At 38.9% G+C, this 15,249-nt stretch overlaps 1 protein-coding gene across 3 annotated transcripts in view; it reads right to left on the bottom strand.

Annotated features, from left to right (window-relative positions):
• MRPL30 (mitochondrial ribosomal protein L30) overlaps positions 1-15,249 on the bottom strand; it is a 119,931-nt gene that overhangs the window by 86,296 nt on the left and 18,386 nt on the right. For all 3 annotated transcript variants that reach the window (XM_053707692.1, XM_053707694.1, XM_053707693.1), the window contains one exon: positions 10,678-10,758. In XM_053707692.1, coding sequence (XP_053563667.1) covers positions 10,678-10,758 — 81 coding nt within the window. The remainder of the gene's footprint in view (positions 1-10,677; positions 10,759-15,249) is intronic.

The raw sequence follows: 15,249 nt of genomic DNA, 5'->3' as shown, positions 1-15,249 counted from the left end.
CTAATTCACATATTTATATATATTTTTCAATAATACTCTTTGAATAGTATGTCGTTAAACCTAAATCAATTAAGACTAGGCTTTGAATGTATACATATTATAAACAAACGATTAAGCCTATGAGGTTAGTAATATAATAAAGGGATAACAGGGGACATTGAACATACAGGATCTATGATATTGTTAATGAGCATATTATATATTGTGATAATCAACATATACAATCAATTACATTGTCAAAAAGCATATCATGTACTGTACCTTTAAATACCCGAATTGATGTTTAGGATTTCCACCAATCAAATCCCAGAGGGGGGTTTTAAATCAGAGTGTTTGTATGGTGTTTTAGGACTATGAGTACGGCGCAAGCCGAAACATGTTAGTCTATTTTTTCCTTCCAATTGGGTATGTACCCTCTATGTTTTAATTATTTCTAATAAAGAGACTTTTTATTCTAACTACAGCAACTGACATTTTGTTTATTTCTGAGCAAAATTGTGACATACCATCATCTGATTCACCTTCTATCTGGTATATAATAAATTGTTAATTTATGAAGGCCGACCCGGTTTCTTTCACCACCTATATAATAAACGTTTGGTTTAAAAATGTTTTCCTGTGCAGCCTTGTCCCTCTTTGGTCCATATTACTGAATATAGGACTCTATCCTCTTAAGTGATATATATTAATTTAGGACTGTTTGCACGGACATAACATTTAATAAATATTATCTGAGTGCCCCCTTCCCCAGTAATTATATATATATATATATATATAAATAAAAGTAGAAAAAAAGCGCACTCCAAAGGAAACTTTGTAATATACTGTCACTTTTAATCAGTGAACGTTTTCGGACCTAAAGCAGTATGTCCTCAGACCAATAAGTGTACAATCAAGTAAACTTACCCTCCACCAAGCATATAACACCGTGCAAACGACCGGACTCCACGCTCTCCTGGGTAGACCCGCCCATAAACATGAAGTCAGATGAAAGAAATAAGATGGTCCAACTATCGGAGATGCAGGTTCGGTTTCAAGAACGAAAATATCCTGTTAAACTCTTACGTGACCAATGCCAACAATTATTGTAAACCCCTAACACAACTAGAAAGTCTGATTAAAACAGAATGACCTTTGTTACAACCTATACAGGGGATAAAATGGGATAGCATCTGCAATTAATAAACACTGGGAGATTATCAACAGTGATCGTACACTACCCCTCTTTAATATGCCTGCGCCACAAATTGGGTATAGGAGGGCAAGGTCTTTGAGAGATTTTTTGGTTCAGACTGATCCACAAAAATATTATAAGAAAACTACGTGGTTGGATACCACCAAACCTGGCGTATATCGTTGCCTTGGCTGCACCACTTGCGGAGGTCTGATCGCTGGATCTTCCTTTACGCATCCCTATAGAAGAAAGGTCTATAAACACAAATACCAACTCACATGTACCACAACATACATTGTATATTTACTTAATTGCACGTGTGGCCTCTTTTATGTCGGAAATACAAAACAGACTAACACCTTACCCTGCTGGGAATGAGTGTCAAAAAAAGAGAGGTGCGCCAAATACAACAAACAATTTTAACAATAGGTGGATAAAATAAAGTCCAGATAGAATATATGATTAACAAAAGTCCATACAAAGGCTAAGCTAGAGGAAATGGCACTCAGCCGAGAAACGCGTTGCTAAGCAACAATTTTTAATTGTTTTTAAATAAAATAATTACTGTTTTATCCTTGCTCTGGACATTGGATCTTTATTTTACCCTCTCACGATTGGGATCTCCGCCTGGTTGGAGCTCCCATACCAAGGGTAACACTTACATCTGCCAGCAGTTTGGTATCCTGGGTCCAGCACGTCAACGGAAGTGGTCAGTGTGGTGAGCCTCGTTCTGGTCCCAAGCGCCTATTGCCCTAGTGAGTCAGCCGAACGGCTCTGAAGCTTCGGCCTGCTCGTTATTGCACTGTGGGTGCATCGTCGCTTGTGAGTATATTTCCTTTGCTTATTATATCTGGTGACACCGTTTTAGGATATACTACACGAAGAGCGCCTCTCTTTTTTCTGTGTTTCAGGAACTTTTTTATGTCGGAAAGACTGTGGATGATCTCCGCACACGTATGGCCAATCACCGCTCGGCCATTAGGATGGCGATTAAGAAGGGAGATTCAGAACAACCAGTGGCACGACATTTTCAACAATTGCAGCATAAGGTTACTGACCTGAAGTATACAATCATCAACCACATTCCACCTATGCCGAGAGGGGGCGACCGCAATAGACACTTATTACAAAGAGAGGCGAGGTGGACATACCATCTGGAAACTTTAATCCCTAAAGGGCTTAACACCCACCTGGATTGGCAAGCTTTTCTTTAAAACGTTTCCTTGAGTGTCCCGATCCATTCCTGAGAGTCCTGAACCATTCTCTTTAATATCTTTATAGCTTGTTTACAATGATGCTTCTATGTTTGGTTCTCTTGCTGCCCTTGCCTATTGCTGTCTTTTTAATATTTAATATTTATTTAACAATAATGGTATTTCACCTAAATGGTAAATTCTGGTTTCAATTGTATATATATTTTTTCTGTTGAGGACGTGGCCGAACGAAACAATTCTCCCTATGTTTTAGGCTTGGGATTGCTATGGCAACCGTGAGGTCTGTTTAGTCTGGCACGCCCACTTACAGAACTGTATTTCTTTCGTTTGTATATATTTTCTCATACGCTGCTATATATTTTTTATTATGTGCTGCTGCCTACTGTACACCCCTAAATATATAGCAAAGGTAAATGCAAACCCCTACGCTTAAAGAAGTAACCTATTTTTCTTCCTCAATATTGAATTACACTTTTTAGATTTTAAATGTTGTCCAGTTACACTCCCTATTGAGGCCTTTAGGCCATAAGGTGTTGAGCTCATTGATCCAAAAGGCTTCCCTTTTATTCAATAAGGCCTCTCTATCACCACCTCTCCTAGGCATGTGTATATGTTCCAAAATTTGGAAGCGTAATTGGCTGATACTATGTCCTGCTTGTAGAAAATGCGCAGACACTGGAGCATCCTTGCCACATCTGATGTTTGACTTGTGCTCAGATATCCTCTCACGTGCCTCTCTTGTCGATTGTCCAATGTATACCAATGAACATGGACACTTAATGGCATATATGATAAACTCTGTCCTACAAGTCAAATATTCTTTAATCCGGTATTTTCTACCTGTATAGGGATGAAAAAATTCTCCTCCCTTGATCATAGAATTACAATTTATGCAAGAGAGGCAAGGATAGCAACCTGTGCGCCGCTTACCAGTGATAGTTTTCTGTTGATATTTGTGACTACCAACATCTGCTCTAACTAGTTGGTCTTTAATATTTGGACTCCTTTTGTAAGCTGGCATTGGTGGTTCATGGAATGCATTAATGTCAGGATGGCATTTCTGTAAAATGTGCCAATACTTTCGTATAATTTTGTTCACCTGACTACTCCTAGTGCTATATTGTGTGACAAACAATAGCCTATTGATCTTGTCTTTATTCCTATTCCTCTTGTTTCCAATGGGTTCAGACTTTCCCATTCTTGAAATGATATTTTGCTTTTCTCTATTCACAAGTTCAAACGGGTAACCTCTTTGTAAAAATTTGTTTGACATCTGTTCCAGTCTTTTCGTTTTTAATTCAGTATCAGACACAATACGATCCACTCTTAATAATTGACTTTTTGGTATTGCTTTAAAGGTGGAAGGTGGATGAAAGCTGCCATACAGCAAAGTGTTGTTTTTGTCTGTGGGCTTTGAATAAATATCCGCTCTCAATCCATGTTCCACTTTGTAAATGCATGTGTCTAAGAATTGAATAGACTGCTCATTCCATGTCAAACAAAATTTAATGCCATTAACAGACTTATTGAGATCATCAATAAATAGGAGTAGGGATCCAATGTCGCCATACCATATGCCAAACACATCGTCAATGAACCTCCACCATGTGGCACCAAATTTCTTAAATAATGTATGTTCATAGACAAAAATCTCTTCAAAATTGTTCATAAAAATGTTGGCATATGTTGGGGCGACATTGGATCCCATAGCAGTACCCTTCTTTTGAAAGAAAAATTCATCCTTAAAAAGAAAATAATTCATATAGAGGATAACCTCTAATAATTCTAAAAAGAATTGTATCTGAGATAAACTGAATCTATTATCATTTTTCAAAACCTTGGCAACTGATTCTATCCCACTTGTATGTTTAATCGATGTGTATAAGCTAGACACGTCAAGTGTAAACAGAATTACCTTAGTATTTTCCAAATCTAGTTGTTCAATTTTTTTTAAAAAATCATATGTATCTTGGATATAAGATGTAGATTTAATCACATACGGTTGTAAAATCTTGTCCAAGAAGATAGAAATATTAGTAAAAATAGATCCAGATCCTGCCACTATTGGTCTGCCAGGTGGTTCTAACTCATTCTTATGGATCTTTGGCAGACAATAGATGACAGGTCTCACTGGATGTTTAACATGTAAAAAATCATACAAATCTTTAGAGATCAATCCATTGTTTTTAGCTTTACCTAGAATATTGGTAATCTCTTTTTGAATCTTATGCGTGGGGTCATAACCAATCCTGACGTATACAGCGGTATCACTAAGTTGTTGCTCAATTTCAGATATATATGCCACCTGGCTCATCACTACTAGGGCACCACCCTTGTCAGCTGCCTTAATAGCCAATTCCTTTCTCTGTTTCAAGCACTTCAAACTACATCGATTAAACATACAAGTGGGATAGAATCAGTTGCCAAGGTTTTGAAAAATGATAATAGATTCAGTTTATCTCAGATACAATTCTTTTTAGAATTATTAGAGGTTATCCTCTATATGAATTATTTTCTTTTTAAGAATGAATTTTTCTTTCAAAAGAAGGGTACTGCTATGGGATCCAATGTTGCCCCAACATATGCCAACATTTTTATGAAAAATTTTGAAGAGATTTTTGTCTATGAAAATACATTATTTAAGAAATTTGGTGCCACATGGTGGAGGTTCATTGACGATGTGTTTGGCATATGGTATGGCGACATTGGATCCCTACTCCTATTTATTGATGATCTCAATAAGTCTGTTAATGGCATTAAATTTTGTTTGACATGGAATGAGCAGTCTATTCAATTCTTAGACACATGCATTTACAAAGTGGAACATGGATTGAGAGCGGATATTTATTCAAAGCCCACAGACAAAAACAACACTTTGCTGTATGGCAGCTTTCATCCACCTTCCACCTTTAAAGCAATACCAAAAAGTCAATTATTAAGAGTGGATCGTATTGTGTCTGATACTGAATTAAAAACGAAAAGACTGGAACAGATGTCAAACAAATTTTTACAAAGAGGTTACCCGTTTGAACTTGTGAATAGAGAAAAGCAAAATATCATTTCAAGAATGGGAAAGTCTGAACCCATTGGAAACAAGAGGAATAGGAATAAAGACAAGATCAATAGGCTATTGTTTGTCACACAATATAGCACTAGGAGTAGTCAGGTGAACAAAATTATACGAAAGTATTGGCACATTTTACAGAAATGCCATCCTGACATTAATGCATTCCATGAACCACCAATGCCAGCTTACAAAAGGAGTCCAAATATTAAAGACCAACTAGTTAGAGCAGATGTTGGTAGTCACAAATATCAACAGAAAACTATCACTGGTAAGCGGCGCACAGGTTGCTATCCTTGCCTCTCTTGCATAAATTGTAATTCTATGATCAAGGGAGGAGAATTTTTTCATCCCTATACAGGTAGAAAATACCGGATTAAAGAATATTTGACTTGTAGGACAGAGTTTATCATATATGCCATTAAGTGTCCATGTTCATTGGTATACATTGGACAATCGACAAGAGAGGCACGTGAGAGGATATCTGAGCACAAGTCAAACATCAGATGTGGCAAGGATGCTCCAGTGTCTGCGCGTTTTCTACAAGCAGGACATAGTATCAGCCAATTACGCTTCCAAATTTTGGAACATATACACATGCCTAGGAGAGGTGGTGATAGAGAGGCCTTATTGAATAAAAGGGAAGCATTTTGGATCAATGAGCTCAACACCTTATGGCCTAAAGGCCTCAATAGGGAGTGTAACTGGACAACATTTAAAATCTAAAAAGTGTAATTCAATATTGAGGAAGAAAAATAGGTTACTTCTTTAAGCGGGTTTGCATTTACATTTGCTATATATTTAAATTTAGCATTATAGTGGATTATGCCTTAACTAGTAGTCAAAAAGGGTCATTTGAGTGACATTATTGGATATAGACATTTGGCATTACCTATATTTTCACTGAGTACCCATTAGTTTTTAAATCTCTGACTTATTGTAATATGGGTATACTTTGTTGAAGGATTCCCATATATATCAATTTTTTTAATTTATATATAGTCCATTCGATTGATTGTGTTCCTATATATACATATATGGTAATTAAGAAATTTTGATATGAGTATTGTGATTCATTTTAAATTTCAAATTCTAATAAATTCGAATATTTAATATATTTATTTTCACTAATATATTCACATTGAATGTAGTTGTCACAAATATTATTATTCTAATTTTTTACTTTTTATTTTTCATTTTTTATAGGATCACTTGGCACTTTATTTATGAAGTTGGTTATTGAATTTGTGCAATATATACAATGTAAAATATTTTGTAACACATTTGTATCTTTGTAATTGTAAGAAATGTATTTTGACATGCAATATTCAAGTCCACCACTAGAGGGCGATATATGTGCAATTTTTTCACAATTGTTTGGCGCCAATATGGCTATTTAAATGGTGTTTTGTTCAATTTATGTCAGGCTTGAGAAAGGGCTTATTGTTAGCCCGAAACGTTGCTGTATTTGACCTGTGTTTAAAAATAAAAAAGTCACTTTGCTCACTGCTGGAGGCTGCCTTCTTTTACTTGAATTGTTTGGGCTTGGTCAGCCCTCTCCGTGCACTAGTGAGTAGTGGGTACTGTATCCATCTTTATTCATTTACTGTACACCCCTCTCATGATTTTAGAATTGCTTTGACAACTTTGAGATATGTGTGTGCCTTGACCGCTTATATACTTAGAATTGTTCATATCTGCCTATTCTTCCGAGTACAGTTCTACATTTAAACTTCAATGCCTAGATTGCGGTCTTTTTTGCAAAATGTACTATTATTATACTAGTTTAGATGTATGTGAAACAGTATATTATATTGAATTGCTAGATTTACTGTTTAGATTACTCGCATCTATTTGGCTTTTCTGTTGTGGTGTTTATGTTCTTCACTCCCGCATGCTGTACGGTCTATTGATTGGTGGTTTGTTTGCCAATCGCTTGTTTTCGCATACGGCTTTTGTTGTTTGGTTACTATGGTAACCATGAGAGTGTTCCGTACAACTTGTGCGTGTTGCAGAATATTAACACCAATCTTTGAAGTTTTTCATACATTGTTATTTATGTTTTCGTGTTTCAGACATTTTTCAATGTTTTAATCACATTTTATTTTAGAATACGTACGGCTTTGGGCCCACACTGCCCGGGATGATGACGTCATGTTTATAGGATGGGTCTACCCGGGAGAGCGTGGAGTTCGGTCGTTTGCACGGTGTTATATGCTTGGTAGAGGGTAAGTTTACTTGACTGTACACTTATTGGTCTGAGAACGGACTGCTTTAGGTCCGAAAACGTTCACTGACAGTATATTACAAAGTTTCCTTTGGAGTGCGCTTTTTTTCTGCACCCAGGGCATTTGACTATATTTGTAAGTTTGGAGTGCATTTCCTTTCAATTCTTAATATGAATGATATCACAAAACCTTTTCTTTCACCCATGGTGTTTGTCTGAAGCCATTTATCATCAATCAACTGTTTACTCTTTTTAGATCATAATGACAAGAGAAACTACCCAAATGACCCTGATCAAAGTTTACATACCTCAGTTCTTAATACCATGTATTGCCCCCTTTAACATTAATGACAGCTTGAATTATTTTGTGGTATTTGTGGGTGAGGCTCTTTATCTTCTCAGATGGTAAAGCTGCCCATTCTTCCTGGCAAAGAGCCTCCAGTTCCTGTAAATTCTTGGGCTGTCTTGCATAAACTGCATGTTTGAGATCTCCCCAGAGTGGCTCAATAATATTGAGGTCAGGAGACTGAGATGGCCACTCCAGAACCTTCACTTTATTCTGCTGTAGCCAATGACAGGTCGACTTGGCCTTGCGTTTAGGATCATTGTCATGTTGGAATGTCCAAGTACGTCCCATGCGCAGCTTCCGGGTTGATGAATGCAAATTTTCCTATAGTATTTTTTGATAACATACTGCATTCATCTTGCCATCAATTCTGACCAAATTTCCTGTGCCTTTGAAGCTCACACATCCCCAAAACATCAGCGATCCACCTCCGTGTTTCACAGTAGGAATGGTGTACCTTTCATCATAGGCCTTGTTGACTCCTCTCCAAATGTAGCGTTTATGGTTGTGGCCAAAAAGCTCAATTTTGGTCTCATCACTCCAAATGACTTTGTGCCAGAAGGTTTGAGGCTTATCTCTGTGCTGTTTGGCGTATTGTAAGCGGGATACTTTATGGGCGTGGCATTTGCGTAGTAATGGCTTTCTTCTGGCGACTCGACCGTGCAGCCTATCTTTCTTCAAGTGCCTCCTTATTGTGCATCTTGAAACAGCCACACCACATGTTTTCAGAGAGTCCTGTATTTCACCTGAAGTTAATTGTGGGGTTTTCTTTGCATCCCAAACAATTTTCCTGGCAGTTGTGGCTGAAATTCTAGTTGGTCTACCTGACCGTGGTTTGGATTCAACAGAACCCCTCATTTTCCACTTCTTGATTAGAGTTTGAACACTGCTGATTTGCATTCTCAATTCCTTGGATATCTTTTTATATCCCTTTCCTGTTTTATACAGTTCAACTACCTTTTCCCGCAGATCCTTTGACAATTCTTTTGACTCAGAATCCAGAAACGTCAGTGCAGCACTGGATGAAGGATGCAAGGGTCTGTCAGGAGTCCAGAAACTCATTGACCTTTTATACACACACACTAATTACAAGCAAACAGATCACAGGTGAAGATGGTTACCTTTAATAGCCATTCAACCCCCTTTGTGTCAACTTGTGTGCCTGTTATCAGGCCAAAATCACCAGGGTATGTAAACTTTTGATCAGGGTCATTTGGGTAGTTACTGTTGTCATTATGATATAAAAAGAGTAAACACATTTGATTGATAATAAATGGCTTCAGCCAAACACTAATCATGAGTGAAAGAAAAGTTTTTGTGTTATCATTCATATTCTCTGAAAAATGGCCAAGAAATCATAAATTCTACCAGGGTATGTAAACGTATGAGCACAACTATATATATATATATATATATTTTTTTTTTTATAAATGCATAGAACATATTCCCCGATGTGAAGAACATTGGAATCTGAATATTTACAGTACATACACAGTTAAATTCCAAATTGTTTCTTTCACGATTCAGATAGAGAATGCAATTTTAAGCAACTTTCTAATTTCCTTCTATTATCAATTTTTCTTCGTTCTCTTGGTATCTTTATTTGAAAAGGCAGGAATGTAAGCTTACAAGCTGGCCCATCTTTGGTTCAGAACCTGGTTAGCGCTTGCTGATTGGTGGTTAAATGCAGCCACCAAAGATGGGCCAGCTTGTAAGCTTACATTCCTGCTTTTTCAAATAAAGATACCAAGAGAATGAAGAAAAATTGATAATAGGAGTAAATTAGAAAGTTGCTTAAAATTGCATGCTCTATATGAACCATGAAAGAAAAAAAATGTGGGGTTTGTGTCCATTTAAACACTTTATTAAATATAAATATTGCAGAAAAATGATTTTTTCACGTTTTTAGTTACTTGACTGCAAAAGGCTTCAATGCAATTATGTCTGTAAATACATATATACACATATAAATACTTATGTACATATATATACACATACACACACACACATATATATACACACACAAATACATACTTAGACATGTGTATCTATGTAGTCTTTTTTTTAACACCTGAGACCTCATATATTTAAACCCTTACAACTGTTTTATGATTTAAAAAAAAAAATCAGTGTTATTATGATGTTATTATGATTGTAACTGTACTTTTAAAAGTATTTTTGAAGTTTTTCCCCCCCACTATTTAGTCAAGCGTAATAGTTAACCAGAGCTCTGAAGATGCGCTAACCAGATGCACTTAAATTCAATTGAGCTCAAGAACAAGTTTACATAAAAAACTAAACTTTTTTTTATAAAAGTGAGCATTTTATCTTAAAGATTTAGCATGTTATGTAGCTCGCAATGACTCCTTTCTTTTGTTTAGAACAGAATAGACTGAGAATGGATTGTGTTTTTTCTAATGTTTCGTGATCGCACAGCTCTAACCACCAGGAAACAAAAAAGGCGACATGCTAGGTATTGTATGTAGCTGGTACTCACAATTGTTCCAATCTGTCCTTTAACATCGTCTTTAGGAAACAGGTGCATTTCCCTCAAACACTACATTTTTTATCCCAACACAACATCTATGCTATTGCCTTAAAAAAAGTTCTCATTAAAGTGCCGATAACATTATTAAATGTACACAGACTTACATCTTGAGGAATACGACATTTTGTGAACTTATGACGGATCCAGTCACTCCATGTAAGAGACAGAGGATGCGCTGTAAAAAGCTGAGAATAATTATAGTGAGTTTTATAAAAAAAAAATTAAAAGAATAGTAAACTAAAAATTAAACTTTTATGAATTAGATAAAGCATGCAGTTTTAAACAAATGTTCAATTCACTTCTGTTATCAAATTTGTTTTGTTCTCTTGGAATCTTTTGTTGAGGAGTAAATTGTGAGCTAGCTGAACACATTGTGGGAGCCAATGACAAGAGGCATATATGTGCAGTCACCAATCAGCAGCTAGCTTCCAGTGCTGCATTGCTGCTCCTAAGCCTACCTTTGTATTCTCTTCAACAAAGGATTCCAAAAGAACAAAAACAGAATTTATGCTTACCTGATAAATTACTTTCTCTAACGGTGTGTCCGGTCCACGGCGTCATCCATAACTTGTGGGAATATCTCTTCCCCAACAGGAAATGGCAAAGAGTACAGCAAAAGCTGTCCATATAGTCCCTCCTAGGCTCCGCCCACCCCAGTCATTCAACCGACGGACAGGAGAAAAAACAGGAGAAACTATAGGGTGCCGTGGTGACTGTAGTTAAAGAAATAAATTTATCAAACCTGATTAAAAAACCAGGGCGGGCCGTGGACCGGACACACCGTTGGAGAAAGTAATTTATCAGGTAAGCATAAATTCTGTTTTCTCCAACATTGGTGTGTCCGGTCCACGGCGTCATCCATAACTTGTGGGAACCAATACCAAAGCTTTAGGACACGGATGAAGGGAGGGAGCCAATCAGGTTACCTAAACGGAAGGCACCACGGCTTCAAAACCTCTCTCCCAAAGATAGCCTCCGAAGAAGCAAAAGTATCAAATTTGTAGAATTTGGCAAAAGTGTGCAGGGAAGACCAAGTCGCTGCCTTACATATCTGATCAACAGAAGCCTCGTTCTTGAAGGCCCATGTGGAAGCCACAGCCCTAGTAGAGTGAGCTGTGACTCTTTCAGGAGGCTGCCGTCCGGCAGTCTCATAAGCCAATCGGATGATGCTTTTCAGCCAAAAGGAAAGAGAGGTAGCAGTAGCTTTTTGACCTCTCCTTTTACCAGAATAAACGACAAACAGAGAAGATGTTTGTCTGAAATCCTTTGTTGCTTCTAGATAAAACTTTAAAACACGGACTACATCTAAATTGTGTAACAAACGTTCCTTCTTTGAAACTGGATTCGGACACAAAGAAGGCACAACTATTTCCTGGTTAATGTTCTTGTTGGAAACAACTTTTGGAAGAAAACCAGGTTTTGTACGTAAAACGACCTTATCTGAATGGAACACCAGATAGGGCGGAGTACACTGCAGAGCAGATAACTCAGAAACTCTTCTAGCAGAAGAAATAGCAACTAAAAACAAAACTTTCCAAGATAACAACTTAATATCTATGGAATGTAAAGGTTCAAACGGAACCCCTTGGAGAACTGAAAGAACTAAATTTAAACTCCAAGGAGGAGTCAACGGCCTGTAAACAGGCTTGATCCTGACCAAAGCCTGAACAAAGGCTTGAACATCTGGCACAGCTGCCAGACGTTTGTGTAACAAGACAGATAAAGCAGAAATCTGTCCCTTTAGAGAACTCGCTGATAATCCCTTATCCAAACCCTCTTGTAGGAAGGAAAGGATCCTAGGAATTTTAATCTTACTCCATGAGAATCCCTTGGATTCACACCAACAGATATATCTTTTCCATATTTTATGGTAAATCTTTCTAGTTACAGGTTTTCTGGCTTGTACCAGAGTATCTATCACAGAATCCGAAAACCCACGCTTAGATAAAATCAAGCGTTCAATTTCCAAGCCGTCAGCTGGAGAGAGACTAGATTTGGATGTTCGAATGGACCCTGTACCAGAAGATCCTGTCTCAAAGGTAGCTTCCATGGTGGAGCCGATGACATATTCACCAGATCTGCATACCAAGTCCTGCGTGGCCACGCAGGAGCTATCAAAATTACCGAGGCCCTCTCCTGTTTGATCCTGGCTACCAGCCTGGGAATGAGAGGAAACGGTGGAAAAACATAAGCTAGGTTGAAGGTCCAAGGCGCTACTAATGCATCCACTAGAGTCGCCCTGGGATCCCTGGATCTGGACCCGTAGGAAGGAACTTTGAAGTTCTGACGAGACGCCATCAGATCCATGTCTGGAATGCCCCATAATTGTGTCAACTGGGCAAATATCTCCGGGTGGAGTTCCCACTCCCCCGGATGGAATGTTTGACGACTCAGATAATCCGCCTCCCAGTTTTCCACTCCTGGGATGTGGATCGCAGATAGGTGGCAGGAGTGATCCTCCGCTCATTTTATGATCTTGGTCACTTCTCTCATCGCCAGGGAACTCCTTGTTCCCCCCTGATGGTTGATGTAAGCAACTGTCGTCATGTTGTCTGATTGGAATCTTATGAATCTGGCCTTTGCTAGCTGAGGCCAAGCTTTGAGAGTATTGAATATCGCTCTCAGTTCCAGAATGTTTATCGGGAGAAGAGATTCTTCCCGAGACCATAGACCCTGAGCCTTCAGGGAGTCCCAGACCGCGCCCCAGCCCACTAGACTGGCGTCGGTCGTGACGATGACCCACTCTGGTCTGCGGAAGCTCATTCCCTGGGACAGATGATCCTGGGTTAGCCACCAACGTAGTGAGTCTCTGGTCTTCTGATCTACTTGGATCACTGGAGACAAGTCTGTATAATCCCCATTCCACTGTTTGAGCATGCACAGTTGTAATGGTCTTAGATGAATTCGCGCAAAAGGAACTATATCCATTGCTGCAACCATCAATCCTACTACTTCCATGCACTGAGCTATGGAAGGTCGAGGAACAGAGTGAAGAACTTGACAAGCGTTTAGAAGCTTTGACTTTCTGACATCTGTCAGGAAAATCTTCATTTCTAACGAATCTATTATTGTCCCCAAGAAGGGGACTCTTGTCGACGGAGACAGGGAACTTTTTTCTATGTTCACCTTCCAGCCGTGAGATCTGAGAAAGGCCAGAACGATGTCTGTTTGAGCCTTTGCCTTTGAAAGAGACGACGCTTGTATCAGAATGTCGTCCAAGTAAGGTGCCACTGCAATGCCCCTTGGTCTTAGAACCGCTAGAAGGGCCCCGAGTACCTTTGTGAAAATCCTTGGAGCAGTGGCTAGCCCGAATAGGAGAGCCACAAACTGGTAATGTTTGTCCAGAAAGGCGAACCTTAGGAACTGGTGATGATCTTTGGGGATAGGAATATGTAGATACGCATCCTTTAAATCCACGGTAGTCATAAATTGACCCTCCTGGATTGAGGGTAAAATCGGATAGTTTCCATTTTGAACGATGGTACTTTGAGAAATTTGTTTAGAATCTTTAAATCTAGAATTGGTCTGAAGGTTCCCTCTTTTTTGGGAACTACAAACAAATTTGAGTAAAAACCCAGTCCTTGTTCCACAATTGGAACTGGGTGTATCACTCCCATTTTTAACAGGTCTTCTACACAATGTAAGAATGCCTGTCTCTTTATTTGGTTTGAAGATAAGTGAGACATGTGGAACCTTCCCCTTGGGGGTAGTTCCTTGAATTCCAGAAGATAACCCTGAGAAACTATTTCTAGTGCCCAGGGATCCTAAACATCTCTTGCCCAAGCCTGAGCAAAGAGAGAGAGTCTGCCCCCTACCAGATCCGGTCCCGGATCGGGGGCTGCTCCTTCATGCTGTTTTGGTAGCAGCAGCAGGCTTCTTGGCCTGTTTACCCTTGTTCCAGCCTTGCATCGGTTTCCAGGCTGGTTTGGTCTGCGAAGCATTACCCTCTTGTCTAGAGGCTGCAGAGTTGGAGGCCGGTACGCTCCTGAAATTGCGAAAGGAACGAAAATTAGACTTATTCTTGGCCTTGAAAGGCCTATCTTGTGGGAGGGCATGGCCCTTACCCCCAGTGATGTCTGAGATAATCTCTTTCAACTCTGGTCCAAAAAGGGTTTTACCCTTGAAGGGGATATTAAGCAATTTTGTCTTGGAAGATACATCCGCTGACCAAGACTTTAGCCAGAGCGCTCTGCGCGCCACAATTGCAAACCCAGAATTTTTCGCCGCTAATCTAGCTAACTGCAAAGCGGCATCTAAAATAAAGGAATTAGCTAACTTAAGTGTGTGTATTCTGTCCATAACCTCCTCATACGGAGTCTCTCTATTGAGCGACTTTTCTAGTTCCTCGAACCAGAACCACGCTGCTGTAGTGACAGGAACAATGCACGAAATAGGTTGTAGGAGGTAACCTTGCTGAACAAAAATCTTTTTAAGCAAACCCTCCAATTTTTTATCCATAGGATCTTTGAAAGCACAATTATCCTCGATAGGAATAGTAGTGCGCTTGTTTAGTGTAGAAACTGCCCCCTCGACCTTAGGGACTGTCTGCCATAAGTCCTTTCTGGGGTCGACCATAGGAAATAATTTCTTAAATATAGGAGGGGGAACAAAAGGTATGCCGGGCTTCTCCCACTCCTTGTTCACTATGTCCGCCACCCGCTTGGGTATAGGAAAAT

The sequence above is a fragment of the Bombina bombina genome, chromosome 3, assembly GCF_027579735.1.
Source record: "Bombina bombina isolate aBomBom1 chromosome 3, aBomBom1.pri, whole genome shotgun sequence".
NCBI classification, from domain to species: Eukaryota; Metazoa; Chordata; class Amphibia; order Anura; family Bombinatoridae; genus Bombina; species Bombina bombina.
Note: the sequence above shows the minus strand (reverse complement) of the source record. Positions and strands in the feature narration are given on the sequence as shown.